Source organism: Thermobia domestica, chromosome 8 (assembly GCF_964235325.1).
Source record: "Thermobia domestica chromosome 8, izTheDome1.hap1.1, whole genome shotgun sequence".
Lineage (NCBI taxonomy): Eukaryota > Metazoa > Arthropoda > Insecta > Zygentoma > Lepismatidae > Thermobia > Thermobia domestica.
The window spans coordinates 297,076,611-297,100,226 of record NC_137461.1 but is presented as its reverse complement, the minus strand read 5'-3'; the positions used below and the strand labels follow the sequence as shown (position 1 = coordinate 297,100,226).

The window sequence follows — 23,616 nt, the reverse complement described above, 5'->3', positions numbered from 1 at the left end:
ATACATATGGGTAGATCCTCTATTTATAACATCCTTGACTTCAACAATAAAATCACTTATTTTACGTTGAAAAATATTTATTTTATATAAGACATTTTGATGAATTATGTCTTAAATTAATATAGCTATTTGGTATTCATATTTGGCGAACATCACAGGCTCCTGGGATGACTCGATCTACATTTGTTCGTTTGTGAGCCTGTGCCACACAATTTTTGGTCTTTTACATTTCAGGGTACAAGCTGGAGACACTCTAAATTTTCTGTATAGATTTTTTCGGCATACCAACGTAAAATTACAAAATGGCGCCTTCTTTCTTTCTTTCTTTTTTTTCTTTCTTTTTTTTTTTCAAAATAGCGGATATCCACGCTACAAAGGGCAGTTTTCGGTCTTTCAAGTTAAAATTTTCACAGTAGAAGCACGAGAGATTAAATTAGCTGTATATATTTTGGCGGCATAAAATTTTAAAATGACGGCCATTATTCTAAATAGCGGGTATCCATGCTACAGGGTGCAATTTCCGGACTTTTTAAGTTGAAATTTTGAGGGTAGAAGCACACAAGAGATTCTAAATTTGCTGTATAGATTTTTCTTTTTCGGCTATCCAATATAAAATTTCAATGGCGGTCTTTTTTCAAAACAGCAGTGAACAGAAAATTGTTGTAAATTTTTACAATGACAATCTTGAAATGTAAAACATATTTCAATAATTTTACCCCAAAGACATTGAAATATTTCGGAAAAAAAAAAACAATTAAACCCGAAAATACCCACATGGGCTCAGGTCGGTTTTTTTTTTTTTTTTTTTTTAAGAAATATCCGGGTTTTTTTCAAACCCTGGTCTCCTGTCAACTAGTGATGAAGAAGTGCAGCGGAATGTGAGGAGAGTGCTGAATAGCCAGAGCTTTTTTTTTTTTTTTTCAAAAGATTTGGACAAATTGGTGCAACGGTGAGACAAATGTCTGAATCTCAATGGGAATTATATGGAGTAGTTAGGAAGAACTCACCTATACATGTATGTATAGGTTACAATTGTATCTTTAAAAATATATTTTTTTTTTAAGCTTAGGGAAACACATATTGAAAGACCCAAGTAGTTATTCGAACATAGAAGAGGCGAAAAATATAATGAAGTGATTTTAACAGTCACAAGACGAGGCTAAACGAGCAATAAACTTCGTAAATTTCTATAGGCCTAAGTTCTGTCTCGTCTCAATTCTGAAACATTTCTTTATCGATTTTTGAAAATCTTTTCTCATATCCTTATGTAAATTTATGCCCTAATTTTCTTAATTTCATCTAGAAGCTATCAGAATGCTTCTGAATTATGATAAGTCTACAAAGGGTTTCATATAATACTATGTTACGAAAATAGGACTTACTTGATATGACATTGACCTGCTTATCATTTCTATAGCTTTAGGACTGCCCGATTTTTCAGAGAGAGAAAAAACAGTAAGATTTCACTACGGTATATTTTAGAAGTCGATAATTTCAAGTATCTGTGACGTATTTTGACGAAAGACGCTTACTACACCAAAGAGATCAGGACGAGAATTGTCATAGCTAAACATACATTTAACAAGAAAAGATCACTCTTAACTAGCAGGCCCAATATTGGACTCAGGAAGAAGTTGATCAAGTCCTATATATGGAGCATTGTACTGTATGATTCAGACACTTGGACATTACAGAATTAGAGAAGAAATATTTATAGAGCTTCGAAATGTGGTGTTGGAGGAAGATGAAAAAGATAAAATGGACAGAGAGAGTGACAAACGAAGATGTTTTAAAACGGATAGGAGAGAAGAGAACGCTTTTAACCAGCATCATTCGTGAGAAGGCCAATTGCATTGCATACATCTTGCGAAGGAATTATCTTCTTTATACCGCCATAGAAGAAAAGATGGAAGAAAAACGAGGAATAGGAAGAACCACAACTGATCAATTATTTGAGAAAAATAGAAGGAAATATTGGGAGTTAAAAGAGAAAGCTGAAATTCGTAGAAGAAACATTTCCAGGCAAAAAAGAAATTCCCAATAACTAACCTCTAGAAACAAAGATTTCGAAAGAAGAGCGAAATATTTGTTTCATAGTAGAGATCTTCTCATTTACAATAGGAAACTTAAAACCATCAATTTAACAACTTCTGGTAGGCTCACCATAAGCCTGCATTACATATATTAAAACAGGGATGCAAATAACCCTGCATGGTGCGGGCGAGTATTTAATATCATACTGAAGGTAAGTGAATTATTGCTTATTTGCATTCCTGTATTAAAGGAACACTTCTCTCTTTGCGATAGAATTAGGCTCCCTTAAATGGTTATGAAATCGTAATAAAAATATTAAAACCGCAATAGGCCTATGATTGACATCTGTAGATGGAATTTTCCTCGATAAATTTTAACTGTAATTACTGATGAATAAGAAGGTAGGATTATACAGAAGCAATCTACAGAAGTTATCAGTTTATACAGGGATTTTTATCCTTGTCTTTTATGCCTAATCTTATGTCGCCAATAATCACCTAATACTCCTTGAGTAATGCATTTTACAATACAAAAAGGAGCTGATACGAACAGGGCTTCTATATTTCTCCTGGTATCTACGAAAGCATATCAATTATTAACATCACCATAAGTTGATCGTACCACCACCAGATATCCGCGTATCAGAGGTTGAGAAACCCTGGCATAAAGTATGAAAATGTGACACGAAATATAGCTGAAGATATAGTATTTCGATGATTGTGTTAGTTCTTCAAAACTAGTTTTCAATTCGTATTTAAGGGCCAACCATAAACGAACGCATAAATGTGCTAGGCATTCTCGTTGTTGTTTCACATTTTCTTTTCGTAGTCTATTACTTCAAATTTTTCATACATGTCACATTCAGGCATTAAGTTAAATTTATTTGTGGCCTTCAACTCTCCAGTGACAATGATTCACGTAATCATCGATGTAAGAAAACAGCATTTGTTAATCATGTGTGTACATATAGGTAAAGTCTGTCAATTCACAAAGGAAGAGTAATGTTTAAGGAACTTAATAATGTAAGCGGAAAACATGCAACTCATCTCTGAACATAGAAATAGCGTTGTAAAGTGTGGTTCATTGCCGTGCAATTGTAATGCACACTTAGGTTGTAGTAGAATGATCAACTCAGAATGATGCATCTTTTCGTTTTTGTTCGTATGAGTTCACTTGTGCTGTTGCGTGGCCCCTCCAGCTTTGCCCTCTCCTAAACGGGAATAGACACAAAGCTAGCTTGTAGTGACAACCTAGGCCGAGTTGTTTTTTTTTCTCATTTCTCATTTTTATGGCACCACAGGAATATTATAGATCTTACAGAGTTAGTGGGCAGACGCCAAGAAAACAAAGAGACTTTGGTGATTACTGAAAAATTTTAATTTTTCAAAAAAAAAAAAATCTGCTCCGCCCTCGACGTTCCCTGTGCCAAGCGAGATGTGGGTCAATGCTAAATAAAAAAAATGTAAAAGATATTCTAATATTTCCATCACAAAATACCAGGGTTGGCTGGTTTAAACCAAGGTGGTTTAAACCAAAAAAAAAAAATGTTCGTAAAAGTGTAAATGTTTGAAAAATCTTGATGAACACACATTTGTGGGTTATCACGTATCACTCCCGTATATTATTCGTATTATATTCAGACCTAAATTCCCCATTCATTACTCAAAAAGATTATACTACAAAAGCAACTTTTTTTTTACAAGTTTATAAATGTTTATTTTGTGATTTTTTTGTAACTGTTATTATTATGTAATTGCAATCGAAGAAAAATTCTAAATATTGTTTCGTTTCAATGTTCACTATTGATAAAATACATCGAAAATGCCGTACTTTGTGTGTGTGTGGGGGGGGTCATACAGACCCCACGAGAGGCATTTAGTGAAATAAGTATCTTTGGTATCTATTTATGTATAAATGAGTCTGAGCCAAAGTGAACTCAAATAATTCGTATCTTTATTCACTTTTCTTATTGATATGCTGATTAAGTCGTTGTATTTCTTTAATTTGGACCAATAAAAGTCGTTGTTAACTAACTTGAACTAAATTAGTTCTTCTGTACTCCGTAGTACTTTGAAATTGTTCATATGTAATTCTGTGTAATGGTTTCACTTGTGCAACTGTTTATCTTTTTGTCCTTCTGAAATGACTCTTGACAGTTATATTAAGAGGCATGTAAAGATCAGTACAACGTTTTTTTTTTTTTTTTTTTTTAAAATCAGGATTCCTTCGTGAGTGAGTCGGCAGACGTATCGCATTTGTGGCCAATCAGTCCTGGTTCCGAGTTCAAATAGAGGACAATTCTCTCGGATGTAACTCGAGAAGCGGTTTTTATTCCGCTTTAAGATTATGTGACCCCTTCCAGCATAACCCGGTTGTTGCATAATAACATCAAGGCGAAACAAACTTATTTATGTCCATATAGCTATGATATGAATATATAGAGCAAATCATTTAAACCATAAAAACCTGGTTTAAACCAAAAAAACTGTTTTTCTTTTTGGTTTTTTTAATAAAAACCATGGATTTTGCCAACCCTGCAAAATACAAGTTTATGCCCTTCTCTTTTATTACGGACTGTATAACTTTAACCAGGGGGAGCTATTTACCACAAGGGCTTATATTATGTAGTCCTTTCACATTTAGAAATCTGACCCCCAGATTTATCGTTCTTTTCTCCAAATATATCTTTCTTATTCCCAAATTTACCATTTTCCAGTTTGAAATGAAATGAAGTCTATTTTACGTCCCACGATTATGCCGGTTGGGCTAAAGGAGACGGTGATGATGAGAGATGAGTGAAATGGTGGAAACAGAAAGTGGGAGGAAACGGGAGAACCCCGAGAAAACCCACGAGCACGGTGTTTGTCCACCACAAAGTCCACACGGCGCGAGCTGGGATCGAACCAGGGACCCCAAGCACCGGAGGTGAACGCTCTACCACTGAGCCACCGCGCCCCCTCATTTTCCAGTTTGATTGTATCATCTTAATCGTAGGTTACACTATACAATAAACTTTACAATACAAGCTCCAGCTGCGCATCGATAAACAGAACCGCTTTAAAAGGTTATAACAGAGTAGGGATGGGTAGAGTATAGTAAGATAGGTATAAGTAGGGTAGGGGTAGGAACGGATTAGCTTAAGGTTTGGGAAGTTTTGACCCATGTTCATAAAGTTAATAGAATCTAATTTCTCGTTTTTGAGTGAGTATACCAGCTGGAGCGGGTGTTGTAAAGTTAACCCCTAGGCTACCATGCATAAAATTTTCGTTACGTAATCATATTTTTGCTCACCCGTCTAGTCTCTTATTTAATGGCACAATTTATTCATTCATTGTACTAAAATTAAATTACGGTTACAAATAAAGGAGTATGATAGGAGTAATGGAGAGATGGGGCCAGCGAAAACATGACAGCTGCAAAGTAAATTTTAACTCACAATAGTAATCTAAGGTTAAATGAAAAATTGTCTCCCTACATAACCTCATCAAAGCAACTTGCGCTCTGAAACTAGTCTGTACCATTCCTCATCCATGATGCAATCTCACAAGCTCGATGGTTAGACTCAACTAGATGATAAATCTGATATCTTTGTTAACTTCACATTGCAAAATTGTCTCAACCGGAAGTCGAATGCACACGCGCTCCCTAATAGGCTATACACGAGCATTCCTGTAATGTGAATGGGCTTCTCAGGACGTCTTAGTATTCATTCATTTCTTCATTTCGTCTTTTTAGTCATATATATTGCACGATTACGTGCGTATGAATAAGACTCGTTAAAGGTACAAAAATATAAAATACATAGTAATGACAAATACATATCTATTGAATTAAACTACTATGCTACATCTACATATAAAAGCAGTACAAAGCTATATAGATTTCCCAAACTATCAATAGACAAATTAATTCACAAATGTACAAATTCATTTACAGAATAAAAGCAGTGCTGCAACAGATATGTTTTCACTAACCTCCTGAACTCTTTTCGTTCTGTCCTTCGAATATACTGAGAAAGTTTATTGTACAATATGGTACCCATAAACATTGGATTCCTTTTATATAACTTTATGCAGTGCTGTTTGCTGGGGATTTTATCCTTACGCCTGGTATCTATTTATGTGTTTATGGTGAGTTAAATAAGTCAATGTTGTTTTTGACAAAGAGCGGCAGTCGAAATATGTAAAGAGAGGGTAGTGGCAAAATTTTAAATTCCTTAAATATTGGCCTACATGTGTCGTTTATTTTGGCCCCTGTTATAGTTCTTATGAATCATGAACAACATATTACTTTTTCGAGAATTTCCCCAGAAGATTATGCCATATGTAAGTAAAGACTGAAAGAGCCCGAGATATAAGTTACGAATCATGTCTAGTTGTAAAACATATTTGATTTTAATGCATAGAGCTTGTGATTTAGCCAGAGTCCCAAAAATTTGGTTGAGTTTGAGTACATTATTTTATGATTATTTAACATTAAATCAATTTCTACGCACTGCTTATTTTGAATGTGATGGAAATTTAGAGCTGTAGATTTATCTGTGTTTAATTTTAGTTTGTTTTGAGCAAACCAGTTTTCTAAACTACGAGTTGTCTCATCAATTTTATCGCAGACAATATCATAGTTTGTACCTGTTATTGTTAGGCTTATGTCATCTGCGTACATAGTTGTATTTGCTAATGATACGTCATGTGGCAAATCATTTACGTATAACAAAAGTAATATGGGTCCTAGTATCGAACTCTGAGGGACGCCGGTAGAGATGCTTCTGAATTGAGATTTATAAGTTGCTGATTCAGCTGTGTCTGACGAAAAAGATATTTCAACAGCTTGGGTGCGATTTTGCAAACAAGATTTAATCCATGAGTTAACAACTTCTCTTAGACCGCAATTGTTAAGTTTATGGATAAGAATGTTATGAGGGACAGATTCAAAAGCTTTGGATAAATCTTGAAACATTCCCATGCATTTTTTGCCTTTGTCCAGGGCATCCGAGACCTCATTGATATAATTATAGATAGCAATTTCAGTTTATTTGCATTTTTGAAACCCGATCTGTAAAGGTGAAATTACATTATGCTTAGATAGGGATGGTATCATTTGGTTGAGAAAGGCTTTCTCTATAATTTTTGAAAAAGAAGACAAGGAAATGCCGTGGAATCTCGAGGAACAACTAAATGATTTTAATATTATAGCTTTAGCATGGGAAGAAACTATCTTTTTGGGACTGCTGCGACCAGAGGTGTATGCGTTGATGGAGGTGATCCTTACTATACATGAGTGGTACCTATACATGTGTGATTCGAGCGAACATAATGATAAGCGCCACTTCCGGTGAAATTGAATCATTAGGTAGAATGGGTTGGGATTGAACCATAGAAGAGTATGCAGGTAGTTTAATATCGGAAATGTACCTACAGATGGCAGGGGAAGCTTTCAGTTTATTTGAAAGTTTCAAAACGTGATATATCATTATGTTTCCCCTAGCCGCTTATAGGTGTACATCAAGATTTCATTACATACTATTTGCAACGGTAGCAGCATCAATCAATTCCCTACTATCGAGGAGCTTAGTGTGATGAATCGAGCTGTGACATCGGTATGATTGCCCGCAGCGGGGGCAGTTGCTCTCCTTCAATCTTTGAAACATGTTCTTGGAAATGCCTGTCAAAACATCTTAATTTGCCCTCACATAATATAGGCCTATTTGTATTAACTACTACAGTTCTATAGCCATTTACTTTAGTTAATAAATATATATTGGTAAATAATGGTTATTTATGCGTGCACTAAAGTGTATCTATGTATGTATTTGCGACTGTGCTTATGTGTCGGTCTTTTGCTACCCTTGAAAAAAAAATTCTGTGTGGGTCTCTGGACATTGGTTATGCTTATTACGAATAAACTTATATTCACATCGTAAGTAAAGCTTTTATTTTGCATATGACATTTACCTTATTGCCACAACAAATAACTTAAGCATTTTGAATGTTGCAATTCGAAACTAAAATTCTTCATCTTCTGTATAGTGTATACTTGCTGCTAAATGAGTGGAGGGAGTAAGTTGAGTTGATTTGGAGTTTAACGCCCCGTTCAGCAGCGAGGCTGTGAGACGTGGACCTACTTATTAACGTGGAATCTGAACCACGAGCTCCGGCAGGGAATCGAACCCGGGTCTCCACGCCAAAGGTGCGTACGCTAACCGCTGAGCCACGAGGGAGCTCGTGGAGATTAAAACTTGTACGAGGAACTTAGCCCCCCATTGGCGCCGATTCTGAGGAATCGTCTTTGCATTCCCAAAATCTTAATATATTTGCTTCCATAATAAAATGTATTTGCTATATTTGCTTGCTTGAAAATAAAACATTTATCTGGACTGGCACATCAGTTATACAGAAATCTACGTCGCTGCCCTTTCCCCTTCAATATCCCGGAAGAACACACTAAGGAATATTATTTATTACCTACTATATGTTCATAGTCAACATGTTTGCTTTATAATAAGACCCTCCGTTCGAATTCGACATTATTTCAGTATAAACTGGTCTTTCAGGCCGTATCGTAGGTTCATTACATAAACATAAGGCCTGCCGACGCTACTGTTTTGATGGTTTCAACGTCAGCTGGAATTCTTCGGTTCATTTCTTACCGAGACACGATAAATTAATTACCATTAATAACCTTTGTTGTGTTTTTGTTTAATTGAGTGTTGTGCATTCCGTATTCATTGCAGTTTAACACATACCTTGTCTTGTTTTTATCAGAATTTCAGCAGAAAAACTTTTCTTTGTGAAACTCTTCCCTCAAAACATAAACCAATTCCAACATAAACAAATACGTGTTATTTTGAACAACAAGAAACGGAAGCAAACTTTTCCACTATAACATTGTGCAATTTGTTTTCATAGTTGATGCATGTTTAAGTAACTTTATACATAATTTACGTAGTCGTCAGCGGAGAGAGCTCCGCCTCAAGGTTGTTTACTTACGATCACTCCTCTCCCGCATGAGATGCAGTTGAACCAAATCTTTTGAAAACTTTTTAAGGCTTCACTTAACACTATTTCGATTTGAGTAGTTGATTTCATCTGTATCAGATGACAACACAACACATCTCCACATAACTACAAATCAAACGAAAGAAATGCCACGTATTCTTAACACTTCACACGGAGAAAACTTTCCGCTCTGATCGGTCAACTTTTGTTTGAGTTGTTTCGTAAGAAGGTAGCGTGACACCGCACAAACATCTACAACGACCCCTCCATCTGGCGCTAAGCGTCAGAACTACTTCAAGCAGGCATTGTTGCCAAATGTACACCCCACACAATGGTGTTGTCATCCGTCAGAGAGTCTGAGTGGGTTGGGTAGTTCCAGTTGGACTTCTTTACTCAATGGTTTTGTACCGCGTTCCCTCCCTCCCTCCCACGTAGACAACTATTACATTGCCCTGTGCTGTGTTCTATGTGGAAGAACAACATACGAAGCATTACGTATTTCATATAACAGGTTGTTCAAATTACATTGACTTCAAATAAAGACTACCAAACGCTCCGATTTATCGGGAGTCTTTTCTTTCATATTTCTGTACCGATTTTATTACATCCCCAATCAGTCATATAAATGAGAATATCGAAATTATAAAGTGTGTGCGCTTACTTTTAATCATGGTTTGAACCGAAGATTTATCGTCTCAGAAAGAAAGTTAATGGTCATTGGGTCGTCTTAATCCTGAGCTAAAGTTTTGCACGGGCTCTTCCGAGCCCGCGGGCTTAAGCCCGACCCGGACCGCAGGCCGGACTCGGGCCTACAAAGCATATATCACTTCGGGTTCGGGCCGTAAATTTTTAAATATACCACCATATTTCTCGGTCCTCACTTTGTAAATATACTGTAAAATGATACATCACCGTTTTTTATGGGGAACTTTTAAAGCACAACTGGAAAATTAAATCGCTAAGTACTGTAAATAAAAATACGATTTTGCGTTAATTATTAAGTTTTGTAATTCGGACTCATTTGATTATAATAGGAGCTTGGTCCGGATTCGGGCTTAAAGGCTAAAACGTATTTCGGACTCGGGTCGGACGTCACATTATAAATTCACCGGCTGGGCCGGGTTCCGGCCTGTGCAGACCCTTAAACTTGACCAATCTACTATATTCAGAATTTCATCGTCTTCAGTAAACTGTAAATCAGGACTGTGTGTAGATGAGTGAGTTAATAACTATTCAGGGATCAGAAAGTAGCCAGCGAACATTTTGTCATCAATTTCTTCAGTAAATTTCAATCGATAATATTTTTTAAATAGTCACTTTTAAGAACATCCTACTCTCATCAAAATATTTTCCCCTGACGTTCAATAATGTTTCTGCTTTAGTATAAAGTGAACAAGCTTCAGTATTGTACTGTATTTTCTGTAAAAAAAAAAAAAATCCCGGTGCGGGCTAATGTGGTTCGGATTCGACGTTAATCAGTAGAACCATGTCTCATATAGCCTCGCTGCTGAACGAGACGTTAAAATCAACTCGTCTGTAAGAAAAAAAAACAAAAAAAACTTACACGTATGATTGTAAGAATTATTGTAAAATTATTCTATTGCAAGTCGTATAGCAAGTAAGACAGAATAATAACCTAAAATTGCTTTTTTCAAACAATGCTTTTGTAAAATTCTAAAAGAGTTTTGGGGGAGGGTGGGGGTTGTAAAATGAGAATGTTGGTAGGACTAAAAACACTAGGCGCTGTTCTTAAAGTTTGTATGCATGTTAGGAATATCACAAACATTAAATCACCCCAATGTTATTTTTTTTTCTTTTAGTGTATCTTATAGAAGCGTTGTTTTTAAAAGGTTTCTTACAATTACTGTATTATTTTTATTAGAAAAGGTTTTCACTTTCAATAAGTTCTCGAAGTCCATCATAGTTTCATAACCTAAAAATGTTAGATTATGATCATCTCCTGTATGTTATACTGTACATGACAACTCCGGAACGTTTTTGGTTGCATAACGAAATAGGATATATTGTTAGTGAGCACTATATTAATACTAGATTTGATTTGATTATCGGTTTAGCGTCCCTTTCAGCAGCGAGGCTATATGAGACGTGGACCTACAGTTTAATGTGGAAACCAAACCACATGAGCTCCCGTCGGGAATCGAACCCGGATATCCTACGCCAAAGGCGCGTACACTAACCACTTAGCCAAGAGGAAGCTCTATATTAATATGTAATCATGTTTGTTAATGGTAACGGAATCGATAGGCGAAAGTAAGTTCTACTACGTTTCTTCCGAGAGAGAGAGAGAGAGAGAGAAAAGACATTTCGGATTCCGGACCTAAAGAGAGATTCTAATTTTAAAAGTTTCGAATGCGGTATTGAAACTAATCCAACAAAATAGTTTCCGGCTCTGGAACCAAAATTGATTTTTTGAGAAAATCGATTTTGATTGTGGAACCAAAACCGATATTGAAGTGGAACCGAAGTTACAGAGAAAGGAGAAATAGTTTTTGTAACATCACTGCAGGTGATTGCTTTGAGTAATTTGATATTTCCTCAACATTGTTTGCACTTTGCAGCTCGTAATCGTCTTGCGCTGACAAAGTTTGCAAATGATTATGTCATAAGATGTTTCGGTTTTCTTGTCGAAACAATCAAATCACGGTTTCCAGTTCTTTGAATAGAACTAATGTATCCCTTTCCGAATTAAAACATTTATTTAGGTATTGGGATTAGAATTCAAAACATAATCGGTTCCATTGTCATTAACAACCCTAGACTTAATTTTACGGTAAAACTATAAACTACTGTAAAAGTTACGAGAATATATTTTATTGTCATCGAGTTTCTGGATCTGTAAAATTTGAGAGGTATAGCTACTACGGAAGTGCATGAAATTTAAATAACTAGATTGAAATCGAATAAAGAAACAAGCAGAAAAGCAACCTTATAAAAATACTGTAATAATTAAAAACAAGAGAGTTTCTCTGAGTGCTAGTTTAAAACACTGAGGTTTTTCAGTTGGAACTAGATTCCAGTTCTCAAATATGATGGTAAAAGTACTCTTTAGTAAATTTCCAATCGTCCTGAATCCAGATTTCGTCCTAGCCCGTTAGTTGTCCAGGGTTTATCTCATCAGTGGCGTACACAGAATTTACTCAGGGTAGTTCCAACACTCAACCTCATTATGCTGAAGAGAAAGGGGTCATGACCCGAAAACCCTAGAAACCACTGTGAATGAACGATAGAATCTATCACTGTGCGGGATGTCTAATGAACAATATCATATCATAAATTAAAGGAGTGAATGAAGAATGTGATAGTTGTTGTGTACAAAGTACAGTCAAAATCGAAATAAGTGTTGTTTATTAAGTATAATAATAATTATTATTAGACTTCTAAACTATGCTATGCATTTACGTAACGGCTTTATTCGTTTGTCTGTATCAGAGCAGAAGCGATAACAAATATCGAGAAGCTGTTTTATTGCAAACGATTCAGCGTCCCAAGATTCACTCTATTCAAACCGGAAGTGGTAGAAATCAACCATTTCCGGTTTTAACTTTTTATCGCCGTAGAACAAAAATATTAACAGATAGCGACAATCAACTCAACGTCTCAAGGGCCCTTAACCCTCTACAAAATCTGGAAATTATTGAAATGTAATAACTGATTACCATTGAGCTGTAATGGTAGATGTCGAGAAGCTGTTTATGCAATCGATTCAATGTTCTCATTTGATTTTGACTTCAGCGTTTCGTTCAGCAGCGAGACTACATGATACGTGGGCCGAATTCGAATCGAATCACATGAGCTCCCGCCAGGAATTGAACTCTGGTCTCCCACGCCAAAAGCGCGTGCGCTATGAGGGAGCTCTTAGTGTTCCAAGAATTGATTTCATCTTCCCACTAATCCTCTATTCTAACCGAATGTGGTGGAAATCAACTGTTTCAGGGGCAGTAGATAGCGATATACGGTTTTTGCAGTGACTCAACATATCTTCATCACTCGTAACACTCTACCAAAACCGGAAGCGATTGAAATATACTAGTACTTCCGGTTTCAATATCCATTTTCATGTAGAAAAAATTGTAATAGATATCTGAAAGCTGTTTTCTGACCCACATTGAGCGTCTCAAGAATGAATTTTATCTCGAATTTTATATTTCTGTTCAAATAGGAAGTGTCGAAATTCTACAAAATCTTTGTCTGATTGATTTTTGTTGTAATTGCACTGGACTAGGGCTATTTATTCAAAAAGGCGGAAAACCCGCAACTGGATTTTTTGCAGGATAACAACATCAGTAAAACATATTTCAATAGATCTCATCTTTTTGAAACGTTTATCTCAAACGCTAATTTCAATGAACACATAGGTTTACATACAGAAAGATAGTGCGAAAATCTATTTTCCGAGTTCTTGCGCACCCCCTGCCGACGCAACTGTTTACGAACTATTTATTAAACTACCCGAACTTTCAGACCTGTTGATACTTACCGGAAATTGCAATGAAAAGCCGTCTCAAATCACTATATAGTCTCTTTTTTTCTTCATGTTAAATCAGAAAATGTGCGCAGTCTGATAACGTTTAAAGCTTCATTGCGCATCTCTGACATTGTATATAGTGACAATATATTAATATACATCGTTCTGAAGCTTATGAAATTTCCAACAACTTTTATTCGAGCACTTTTTTCATATTTCTACTCTGTTAAGTAGTATGAGACAATGAAAAGAATATGTCCCCTAATACAGATCCCAATTTTTACTTTATTCTAAAGTTATGCAAAAATGGTTACTCGAAGAAAAGTGATAATAACTTGTTACATTGCCTATAATATTAGAAGTATAATAAAGAAAGAATGATCCTTCTACGTTAATTAGTTTAGAAGTAATGTGGCATAAACTAAGTGCATGTGAGAAACCCAAGGTGGCAGACTATTTATTCAAAATGGCGGAAAGCCCACAACTGGATTTTTTTTTATTATTTTCTGGGGGTTAATGAAGAAGAGATCACGAATAAATTCCAAAAGGTCCCATCTTTTTATTCTAAGTGTCTATGTTTGGCCCGTTTTTGATGTAATTTGACTGTAGACGTACTATTAAATGAAAACACTCACCATGACAAGATGATCCATTGCAAATAACAGAAACTGCCACTTCCATATTATGCCTGCAAAGAAATGAAAACTATGTTATGTTAATAATGTTCATTGTCATTACGACATTTAACGAGTTAATAAGCCTATACATATATACTTTGAATATTCCATAAAGTATACTCGCTCTACACCTATTGCCATTCCATTGTTCACTATTGTTGTAGCTTATCATTAGACTTCATGGAAAGATTCTGTAGACAGCTATCAGAGATTTTTTTTTTTTTAACATGAATTCAGCATCCGAACATATTTCCATGTCCGCCGTGTGTGTAGAAACGAGCAAAGGCGGCTTTAGGTAGTAGAGCAGGTAGACAGATTTTTTGGAGATTGAATGATGGCTCTGTTAGAAGAACGAGTCGAGTTGGTACTCTTAAGTGGACGAGAAGGATGCTGTATCGCAAAACTGCGGAAGAATTTAACCTTCGACACCCTAATCATCAACCTATTTATTTTACTGCTGTCGGGAAATTAATCACCAAGTTTAAAGAAACAGGCAAAGTGCTGAAAAACGCTGGGACACGAGTCCTATTATTAGACTTCCAAACTGTGATAAACATGAATTTCGAAAGTCTTATAGAATGGTTTTGTCCGTCCGTCCGTCCGTTCGTAACAGATATCAAAGAAAAAACAGTTAGACATATCGAGATTTTTTTTTTTTTTTCAATTGATTCGGTTTCCAAAGAATATGTTTTACCCTCTATTCACACCCAAAATGGCTCAAATTAACCATTTGCGGTTTCAACATTTATCGCAATAGAACAAAAATAGAGATATCGACAAGCGGTTTTCTGCAATCAATTCAGGGTGTCAAGAAAACATATCATTACAGCCCCAAAACCCTAACAAGATCGGAACTGGTCTAATTTATTACTAGAACTTCCGGTTTGAATACTGATATCCGTAAAGCAAAAGCAATAACAGATATCCAGATCAGTTTTTTGAACCTATTCAGCTTCCCAAAAGTAGATTCTATCTTCTCCCTTAAGCATCTATTAAAACCGGAAATGGTTTAAATTAACGATTTCTAGTTTCAACCTCTATCGCCATAGAATAAAAGCAATAACTTATAGCGAGTAATGACTTTTTGATAAGGATCCAACGTCCGAGGAACATGTTTTATCTTTGATCTTATTAATCTATTGCAACCAGTTGTTATAGATGGGCTACAAGTTCTTCAAGTTTGAGTAGGTGTCTATATGAATTCCTGTATTTTAGAAGTCTCCTGTAGTTTCACACTGCGGAACGAAATTCACTTGTTTTAAATGACAAATTTATGTACCAAGTTTAATCCCCCTAAGTTGAGAAAATTTTGAATTAAGAAAAATGAACCATCCGCTGCTCTTTTACAGTTCGCATTTTAACCAAAATAACATGATAATAACATAAGCCCTATACCAAAAATCATGAAAATCAGTCCAATCGTCTAATGGGAGTTTGCGGATAAACATAGTTACATTATTTTATATTTATAGAAGATGCCTGCTTGCTCCTCTTAAAATGGAAATGTTCAAAAACGCTGAGACACGGATCCAGTTATTTTAAATGAAGAATTAATATAACAAGTTTTGTGTTCCAAAGTTGAGAGGGTGGTTTTTATGTTTTTCCAATGTTTTTCATCAATTTTGAACCCACGCTCCCTTCTTAAAACGCACATTTTCATCAAAGTATTGTGATATGAACCTAAGCTAGGCAAAGATCAAATCAGGTCCAGAGGTCTTGCAGGAGTTGAGGAACAAATATCATCACATTTATATATATATACATGCAGGTGCTGATCCAAGAGGCTATAGGGGCTATAGCCATCCTTGACGCTCAGGTATACACTGGATAAAATGGGCTTTAATCGTGCTTTACACTGGATAAAGGTGCAAATTATGGTTAATCCCTCCCTTGATCATACCCTGGATCCGCCACTGTGTACATGTACAGTAAGTTGATGATAATTGAAAAAGGAAATTATTTCTATGGAAGAAGCATGCTTACTTGTTCCTATTGCTTGGGGTTGAAATCAATCAGGAGTAACAGTTGAATTTATCTTTTACAAATGAACAGATCACCAGATTATCATGAAATATGGCACCCGCTTTCTTAGACGGTTCCGAACGGGATATACTAGTTGAAGTTCAAATTATTCAGTACCAGCAATAAGGAAGCTAATTCACACCACCAATAGAAATTTCGGTCAATTCGCAATCGGTCAAGGAAAAGGTAATAAAATCCAATTAAAAAACAACTTTAACTGGCTTCTACTGTGCATGGTGCCAGCAGTTTAAATGTAACGTTTAACGTAACTTTAACTATATATAGGGTGTTACAATATTTTGAGAACAGATTCCTCACATTAAAATAAGAAAAAAAAAGTTCACATAGACTTGTGCTTAAAAGTGGGTAGTTTCGGAATTACAGCGTGCCTAGAATATCCAGGTAACTAGAATATCCTTCAACTCAAAATAAATGCTATTGAAAATCAGTTATAGACATCAAATCACAGTACATTTATTTTATACTTGATTGGTTTAATTTTACTCACATGAGTTTCATAGAAGACCAAAACACACTGCAAGAGAATGTTTGCGTTCTTAAATAACTTATTTCAAAATACGAAGCAACAGTTATTCCATCTCATGTTACGAAATTTCTGCAATGCTCGTTCTAGAACTTGCATTTTGTGTCATCCAATGTAGTAAAGACACTACAAGAGTGATTCAATTTAATTGACGTCATTTTAGCTGGTGTCACTAAACAAAGGAGGAAACTCCAAGGAGACAGGGTTTCGTCTTATCTTTTATGAGTGCGTGATAAGCGTCGTCAGCTATTTCACTCTCACTTTTTCAATGAGTCACAGTAGCAACCACTTCATCTTAAAGCACGGAAGCTCTCTTCCTCCTTATCTCGACTCTACGTCTCCACTGCAGAAGCCAAGGCTGAAATTTCTAAATTCCAAGGAAAGACGCCGGTTGTCATGAGAATATGTATTACATCTGCACGGGCAAGGTTAAATAGATTTTACATTTTACAGTATTTAATGAGGACGGCACCAGTGATGAAACGGCTGACAAAGTTCCCAGAAACGGACTCGGTGTAAAACCCAGACGAGTCAAATCCGTGCATAGACTGATCGCAGAGATGTCGTGGGTCAATGGAAACAAGATCCACTACCCACCGTGACCCATTTCCACCCACCGTGACCATCTCAAGATATCAAAACTCATCGTCATCAAGACTGACCCATGATCCATGCAATCATCTCTATCGGAGGTTGAATTTCTAGGATCAATCGCTCAAGCACCACTCTGTTACAATAACGGTGGATCTGACCTTTACGATATAAAATGGTAAAGTAATTGTCATGGGCCAAATTACGATGAATTAAAATCAAATTATCATAATGTAATTATTTCCTTGTTGAATTACAGATACTTTTTCAGTGAAAATAAGGAAATTTGAAAGTCCCAAATCAAGGTAAGTTGACCAAAGTAAAGGGAAAAAAGTGTAAAATTTTCCATATAATTAAGTGTACAGTACAAACCTAAAATTTCCATGTAGACCTAATTAAACTTACAGTACAAATGTTATGTGTATTTTTCTGACAACTTTATGGGTTGATTGCCTTGTGCTCTGAGCACTTCATATAATAAGCACAAGCTTCAGCAATTATTGTAAAGAAAGCAGAAGATATATGAAGCGAAACACTATATTTTTTATTTCTCAATTGATAATTGTTTTTGAATTTGTTTCTCAACTAATATCGATCGTTTTCGATTATTTTTATAAATCAACCCATTATCAATTTCCAACATATAGAAAATTACCCCTCCCCCCATAAAATATAATTTTAAAAAAATGCTAGGACATGCTCGGTTTATTTTTAATAAAGAGTTAATATACTGAATTTTAGCTCTCTAACGTAAGTTGAACGGATTGTGAGATACTCTATTTTTCAATAATAATAATAATAATAATAATAATAATAATAATAATAATAATAATAATAATAATAATAATAATAATAATAATAATAATAATAATAATAATAATAATAATAATAATAATAATAATAAGACTCCACTGCCCCCTTAGGATATGTATTATAATGAAAGCGATACGCGTATGATAACTTCTCAGTTTAGATTGGGTCCCAAGTGGTAGAGCGTTAGCTTAACGTTCGGGTGGTCGTGTTTTCGATTCCAGTTGCCGACCATCCTGACTGGGGTTTTCCAGGGTTTTGCTCAGTCCTACCAGGCAAATGCCGGGATGGTACCTACTAAACAGGCCCTGGCCGATACCTTCCCAAATCCTTTACATTGTTATTGTTGTTGTTAGATATCCAGTATAAAATGCCCTGACCTGTATCTGGTGTTTGTTAAATAAATAAGGTGATGCTTTATTGTCATTAAACAACATTTGTTGCAATAGACATTGTCAAACATTTTTTCCAGTAGTTAGCTCCTCTAAAAACTCACAAACTGCATCTCAAGCCCTATTGCTATTATTATAATTACAATCAATATCCAAAAGTAGCTGAAGTTCTCTTTTTCACTTAGATATTTAAATATATTTATCTCGCGTAACTAAACAGAAACAAATGATAAAGGAAGAGGAATGAAGGCCTTGAAAGTAAAACGTAGACAAATTCACCAGTGTTCAGAAAATTCTGTCTACAATGCAGTGAACAGAGTGGTTGTAGGTGACAGTGGGTCATGGTGGGTGGTATATCGCAGCGACTTACCCACATACAAATCTTGACCCACTGACCCACTCTACCTCTGACTGATCGGGTCTGATTCGGACAGATCCATGACCCAAACAGGCCCGAAGAAGACAAAAAACATTGTACACATACAGAGAATTATGAAACTATTAATGCAATTCTAACCAGTATGATTGTCTCCCTTTCTCTCACTCTTTTCACTAAACCTATTCCTTTCTTTCTCTTGTGCTGTGCGTGTGTGTTAAAGGATATCACTGAGAAACAACTGCAAACTTTGTCAGAATATAAGCTTCTGAGAATCCCAGATAATAAAAGCTATATGTGTTTCTTATCAGGAATATAAAGGTTCAATCGAGAAAACCTCTGAAATGTGTCATGTAGAATATGAGAGATGCCGTTCAGGTCAAACAATATTTTGTTTAATCATCTTTCTTAGTATGTACTCAAAATCATTGGATTAGATTTGAAAGCAGAAAGCAAAAGATGAATTTACGTGAAACTACACAAGACATTTCAGATATTCAAATTTAAAAAATAATGTTATGTCTTAAGTTGAACAACCAACCAAATTTTCAGGATCAAGTTGTGGATATCGTTAATTTACTATAAAATTTTGCAGTGTTAGTGTAGAATTAATGTTATTTTGGATGACTCTTCCGGATTAGTGGGTCTGACTGCCAGAGGGATTATTATTATTATTGTTATTATTATTATTATTATTATTATTATTATTATTATTATTATTATTATTATTATTATTATTATTATTATTATTATTATTATTGAATTTTCATTGCTTCAAATTAAAATCTCCTAAGTTAACAATTTGGAATCGTCAACAGAAGTTAAACTTATTAATAAAATTTGTTCCGTATAGAACTTGTAGGCAATTCCGTAATAAGTGACCTGTCTGCAGATCAAGATTTCTAAAATGCTGCATGAAGCAATCAGTTGATGAAGTTCTTTTGCGAATCGCTTGGAGAATTGCTTTATTGGTGATGGTAACAGTTTTCATTTAACTTTGTAATGACTATTGTTAAAGGCGATGTGAAATGGCGCACGCCTACGTTACTAGCATTTAACGAAAAAAATCCAAAGATGAGATCAATCAAACCAATCGACAAGTTTCATTAAACAAAATAATATGTTTAAATCGTCATGTGCAGTTTTCGACAGTCAAGGAAAACGATTTTTGTATACCTCCAGCCATAGCACATATGAAAGAGAAATGGAAGCTGAACTCTGCCCTCACGAAACTTTGTGTTCAACGGTGGTTAATAACATGTTGGTATACCTCAAAATTACCATTAACTCTTAAATGTTATTTATTTATTTATTTGATTTGATTAATATTGACCAAAGATCTGGAGTTGAAGAAAATGACACGCTTCGAAGGCGAATTCTCATGTGTAGGTTTGGAGGGAACCGGCAAAATTAATTTTCATGACGCTCAAATATATTTCTTTCCTCCAATAATGATTGATAGTTGGGATGCACATTGTTTATTTATTTACGTACTTATTGGTATATACTACCTCGTATACTGTTATAAAATGTAGTATTAGGTAGCACTTTACATCTGTTGTTGTTTATTTTATTCTAAGAATGGCATTTGTAACTAAAGAAACAGGGCTGCTACTACAAAGTTGAGAGCGAAGGAGCGAAAGCATAATGCAGAGGTTTATTCTTAGTGTTGTTGAATACCTGCGATGTCCACTTGAGAGGGAACATTCTTCTTTTCCTTTTGAAATGGACGGGGATATTATAGTTGATGCAGCAGCTGTTTTTTTTTTTTCTCCAAGTCTATTCGGAAAAAAAATGAAATGAAATCTTTGAGTTTTACGTCCCACGATTATGCCAAGCAATATATCAGGTTGTCTAAAAAGTTGAGCATTTGGTTTCCAAAATTGAAACCACATAAGCACCATTTTGTCCGATGGCCTTCGTCTGTTTTTCCAGTAACACAATAATGCGTTGCTATAGATCCTTTAAGGGTTCTGGTTTAAAAAATGTGACAATGGTTTCCATAGGCATCTTTTGAAATTGACTTAATATCATTTAGGGAGTACTATGGAAACCGAAAGAAATGATAATTGACGGTGTTATGTGCGGGCTATACAGTGAACTCATTAAAACATCTCGGACAAGTTCTAGTTTCTGACGGGTTGTTAAAGATCGATGCGGTCTTGTGTTTTCAGCGTGGAATACGACAGGTTCCGTTTGTTTCCTTTGAATTGCTAGGTGCACCCGCACTAATTACCAACAGTACACGTCCAAGGCTATCGTTCTGGTCAATGAAAGGGGATCGTGATGCACAATACCCTTTCAATTCTACCAAACACACAGCATAACTTTCCTGGGCGTCACTGTGGGCTTTGGCATAGACTATGGTGCTTCTCCTCGCTTCGAAAGGATATTTTCCATACCTTGTTGTCATTATACAATTTTCATCACTTATAACTAAATGCTCTAGAAATGGCCCGAGTTCGTTACCTTTCAATAGAGATTTGTAGATAGAAATTCGATCGAGTAAATGCCGTTGAGTCAGATCATGTGCCATACAAACGTCGAGCTCTTTCTTCAAATACTTTAACACTGTTTGATCATCCTCATATAGCCTCGCTGTTGAACGGGACGTTAAACTCAAATCAACGGTTTGATCATGGATATGTAGGTCATTACCGATATTTTGAGTGCCTACTGCCAGTCTTGCTCGACTTTTGCGAAAATATCATCCACTTTTTCTGACTATTCCCCCACTGCGAGGAGCATCTTTTATATCGAAATTTCCAGAATGAAAGAAAGTGTATCATCTTTTGTCTTTTGCTTTTGATAATGTATTTTAAATACAAACAACACAAAATTCTTCATAGGCCTGTGCAACATTTCAGCCTTTATCGAAATAAAATTATAAAATGTAGCAGTTTTGTGGAAAGTTCACTCAGCTTCATGACGCAATGCCTTATGTGTGGTTTATAAGAATACCAGCACTTTTCATCTATTAGTTTCAATTGTCAGTTGTCAAATGACGTTAGCTCTGGGCCGCTGCGAATCGTGTACCTGAGATTTGGGACACTAACCATATTTCGCCCGCAAAATGCTCAATACTTTCTAGACTACGAAATAATACGAAAAGGAGAAATAATTTCAGTTCATTTCAAAGAAAGAAAAAAAAGGAAAAAATATCTCACCGTATACATAAATGGGTAGAAATGATACAGGTATTGAAAGACACGTTTTCATTAATAATAATAGTTAGGTGGAGCTATATTGCTTATTTCAAGCCAATTGATGCAGAAGTGTCTTTCACTTCCTCTCTCTCATTTTCTTTAGTTGAGCTCGAGAATAAATTGATTTCCTTTTCAAGGGCCTTCATTGTGAGAAACGAGGTTTTAAGAGCTGTGAACATCACAAATTTAATAGGAAAAGCCGGATTTTGAACTGGAATCTCTGTGTCCCACCATTCCTCCTCGTCCGGACTTTCCAACCGGAACTGATACAGTACAACCCCTCAAATCCGAACTAATTAGGGCTGAAGCCTGTTCGGATTTCGGGGGGGTTCGGTTACCCGGGAAATAATATTACGTACTTATTTCGTCACTGAATTGGCGGTAAAACAACGACTGAGGTTAGACAGGGTGGCCCAGTGGTCGAAAGGGCAGTGACCTTGACTGGCGCGTGTACACTCATGTTCAAAATGATTGTCGCATATCTATAACTGTAAGCATTAAGTCTAAAAATGTTAAAACCTTAAAAAAAACTAAATTTGTGTGATTAAATCTTTTTTTTTTTTTCAGCTGTAGTTATTTTTTTCTCCTGAGAACGTGTTCGGATTTGCCGGGTTTTCGGATTTCCGGGGTTCGGATTTGAGCGGTTGTACTGTAGTTCTGATGAAATATTCATATGAAACACCTAATTTTCATGTTATAAAATTTCATTTTATAATAAGTCTACCTTAACGCCTGTTTATCGTGTGTTGACAAAGACGTTTATTAAAACGTATAGGATGCAAACGAAATGGAGAACCCAGGTTTTAAATATGTATAGTACAAGTGCGCCCATCAGGGGGGCAAGGTGGTCCGCTCGCCCCTCCCAGAGGAAATTGTACGTCGGAATATCGAAAACCCAATAGAATTTTTAGAATAGTTATATCAAAATTTGAAACTATATTTGAAATGTCGCTTATATTTGCCCCCCCCCCTTGGAAACCACAACATGGACGCACTTGGTATAGTATGTTCACTTGTACTGTGAAAGCGCTTCACTGTGATTTCCTCTTCTTCGGTTGTTCTAAGTCAGTCGTTCGACAAATGTCTGCTTTTCCTTGCTAATTTTGTTTCGTCAATGACATGGTGTGGTCTATGCTCGAAGTCTATGTTAGAAACAATGAAAAATATTTTATCGCGTACAAGAATGAAAAAAATATATTATTTAAATGTCATAATTAATGAATCCATTGTTGCGGCGTAAGATTTCGAACTTCAGCTACCCTTTACGCATTTTAATGAATGACATCGTAAAAAAAAAAAAAAAAAAAAAAAAAAAAAAAAAAAGGAGAAAGAAAGCAATTCGATTTAGGTACTATGTTTAAGAATTCATTTGTGTTCATCGGCCCTGATTCGATCACAAATAAAAGTATATAATTTCCGATCTCTTGAAAACGGAAAGTCAACACACAAAAATTGGACAATCATTTAAACAACGTTGTGA

The 23,616-nt window shown here is 35.6% G+C and overlaps 1 protein-coding gene across 4 annotated transcripts in view; it reads right to left on the bottom strand.

The window, feature by feature from the left end:
* LOC145693736 (uncharacterized) overlaps positions 1-23,616 on the bottom strand; it is a 627,490-nt gene that overhangs the window by 34,823 nt on the left and 569,051 nt on the right. For 2 of the 4 annotated variants that reach the window (XM_081770031.1, XM_081770032.1), the window contains one exon: positions 14,154-14,206. In XM_081770031.1, the coding sequence (XP_081626157.1) occupies positions 14,154-14,171 (18 nt within the window). In that variant the 5' untranslated portion in view covers positions 14,172-14,206. Of the gene's footprint in view, positions 1-9,023; positions 9,296-14,153; positions 14,224-23,616 lie in introns of those variants that run through there. The other 2 variants (XM_081770033.1, XM_081770030.1) reach the window with 2 other exon arrangements.